This window comes from Otolemur garnettii, unplaced genomic scaffold, assembly GCF_000181295.1.
Source record: "Otolemur garnettii isolate 467f Iridium unplaced genomic scaffold, OtoGar3 scaffold00020, whole genome shotgun sequence".
In the NCBI taxonomy this organism is placed as follows: domain Eukaryota; kingdom Metazoa; phylum Chordata; class Mammalia; order Primates; family Galagidae; genus Otolemur; species Otolemur garnettii.
The window spans coordinates 22395244-22397993 of NW_003852415.1; the positions used below are offsets into that span (position 1 = coordinate 22395244).

The 2750-nt window shown below is 46.5% G+C and overlaps 1 protein-coding gene across 1 annotated transcript in view; it reads left to right on the forward strand.

Annotated features, from left to right (window-relative positions):
- AK7 (adenylate kinase 7) overlaps window positions 1–2750 on the forward strand; it is a 96811-nt gene that overhangs the window by 88477 nt on the left and 5584 nt on the right. The window contains 1 exon segment of the mRNA XM_003787088.1: window positions 1879–2099. Within this exon segment, the coding sequence (XP_003787136.1) occupies window positions 1879–2099 (221 nt within the window).

Consider the following 2750-nt stretch of genomic DNA (forward strand, 5'->3'; position numbering starts at 1 on the left):
GTGCTCTGGCATCACAGCTCACAGGAACCTCCAACTCCTGGGCTCAAGCGAGTCTCCTGCCTCTGCCTCCCAAGTAGCTGGGACCACAGGTGCCCCCACAACGGCTGGCTATTTTTTGGTTGCAGCTGTCATTGTTGTTTGGCGGGCCTAGGCTGGATTTGAACCCACCACCTTAGGTGTATGTGGATGGCACCTTAGCCACTTGAGCCACAGGCGCCAAGACAGGTCTTTGTTTTTTTTGAGACAGTCTTACTTTGTCCCCCTTGGTAGAGTGCTGTGGTGTCATAGCTCACAGCAACCTCAAACTCTTGGGCTCAAGCAATTCTCTTCCCTCAGCCTCTGGAGTAGCTGGGACTACAAGCACCCACCACAACATCTGGCTATTTTTAGAGATGAGGCTAGGCTATGCTCTTGCTCAGGGTGGTCTTAAACCTGTGAGCTCAGGCAATGTACCTGCCTCGGCCTGTAATCAGTGCTAGGATTACAAGCGTTAGCTACCTTGCCTGGGCTGTCTCTTTAATCTTGTTTTTTGTTTGTTTGTTTGTTTTTGAGACAGTCTCACTTGTCACCCTTGGTAGAGTGCCGTGGCATCATAGCTCAAAGCAACCTCAACTTCTGGGCTTAAGTGATTCTCTTGCCTCAGCCTCCCAAGTACCTAGGACTAAAGGTGCCTGCTACAGTGCCCAGCTATTTTTAAAGACCAGGTCTTGCTGTTTCAGGCTGATTTTAAATCTGTGAGCTCAGACAATCCACTTGCCTCAGGCTCCCCAGTGCTAGAATTACAGGCATGATCCACTGAGCCTGGCCTTTGGTCTTGATATTAACATTAGTCACATATTCTGAAGTTTGGACATATTTTTATTCAAGTAGGCTAACTGAAATGGTTAATTCTTTTACAAATTGAAAATGTATCCTGGGGGGTGGCGCCTGTGGCTCAGTGAGTAGGGCGCTGGCCCCATATACTGATAGTGGTGGGTTCAAACCCGGTCCCGGCCAAACTGCAACAAAAAAATAGCTGGGCGTTGTGGCAGGTGCCTGTCCAGCTGCTTGGGAGGCTGAGGCAAGAGAATTGCCTAAGCTCAAGAGCTGGAGGTTGCTATGAGCTGTGATGACACAGCACTCTGCTGAGGGTAACAAATTGAGACCCTGTGTCTAAAAAAAAAAAAAAAAAGAAAACTGTATCCTGGAATCATTGATTCTCAGAGACAGAGAACAGAAGGAACCATTTCTTTTTTTTTCTTTTTGAGACAGTCTCACTATGTTGCCTTTGGTAGAGTGCCGTAGTATTACAGCTCACAGCTACCTCAAACTCATGGCCTTAACCGATTCTCTTGCCTCAGCCTCCCAAGCAGCTGGCACTACAGGTACCCGCCACAATACCCAGCTGTTTTTTGGTTGTAGTTGTCACTGTTGTTCGGCAGACCCGGGCAGGGTTTGAACCCACAGCTCTGGTATATGTAGCTGGTGCCCTAGCTGCTGAGCTATAGGTGTTGAGCCAACAGAAGGAACCTTTATCCTTCCTGGCTTCCGACAAATGCAGGGTTTCTGAAAGAAGTGTCTCAGTCTTTGCTTGAATCCCTCTGGGGATGGAGAGCTTATTATTTTTGAGATGACCCATTCCCCCACCCATCCACTCAAATCAGCAGTGATTGTTAGGACTTCTAAATGCAAGTCCAAATCTTCCTACCCATGACTCTCAGACTTTGGTCTGATATTTGCCATGAGGGAAGAAATTCTGAACTATGCTGGCAATCAGAAAACCCCAATGTGGTAATTTACATAATTTACTATCACAAGTTTATAGTAATAAAGAATTTTCCCAATTGCAGGCAGGCCTAGAATATAAGCATGTGTTGATCTCTCCCCTGGTATTTAAAGATGTAGGAAAACTTGAAGATGCTCAGAATAGACTTGCTATCAAACAGCTCATCAAAGAGATTGGGGAACCTCGAAATTATGGTTTAACAGATGAAGAAAAGGCAGAAGAGGAGCGAAAGGCTGCAGAGGAACGCCTAGCCAAGGAGGCTGCTGAGGAAGCTGAACGTGAACACAATGAGGCTGTGGAGATGGCGGAGAAGCTGGCTCGCTGGGAGGAGTGGGTAAGTGTGAGTGAGTCGGTGTGTGTGAGACACAGTGAGTGTGTGTGAGTCTGTGTCAGCAGGGGCACATGGCAAAGCCATTTGGGCCAATTCCACTTCCCATCCTGCTGTACAGAAATGTCATAGAAATAGCCCAAGTAAGGTTTTTGTTTATTTTTTGTCACATGTGCCATTCTGGTCTTTTGCTAAATATCAATAATATTTGATCAATCATGCCTGTAATCCCTTAGGTGGATTGCATGAGCTCACAAGTTCGAGACCAGCATAAGCAAGAGAGAGACCCCCATCTCTAAAAAAATAGATGGGCATTGTGATAAGCACCTATAGGATTGCTTGAACCTGAGAGTTTGAGGTTGTTGTGAGATGAGACGCTATGGCACCCTACTGAGGGTGATCAAGTGAGACTGTGTCTCAAAAAAAAAAAAAAGTATCAATAACAAAAACTGGCCATTGTCAGTAGTATAGTAATACACATCCCTAACCTGCAACAGTCACGCCTGTAATCCTAACATTTTGAGAGGCCACAGAAGAAGGATCACTTGAGGCCAGGAGTTCAATACCAGCCTGGCTGAAAAAAATTGCTACACAGGCTCAGCACCTGTGGCTCAAGTGGCTAAGGTGCCAGCCACATACACCTAAGGTGGTGGGTTC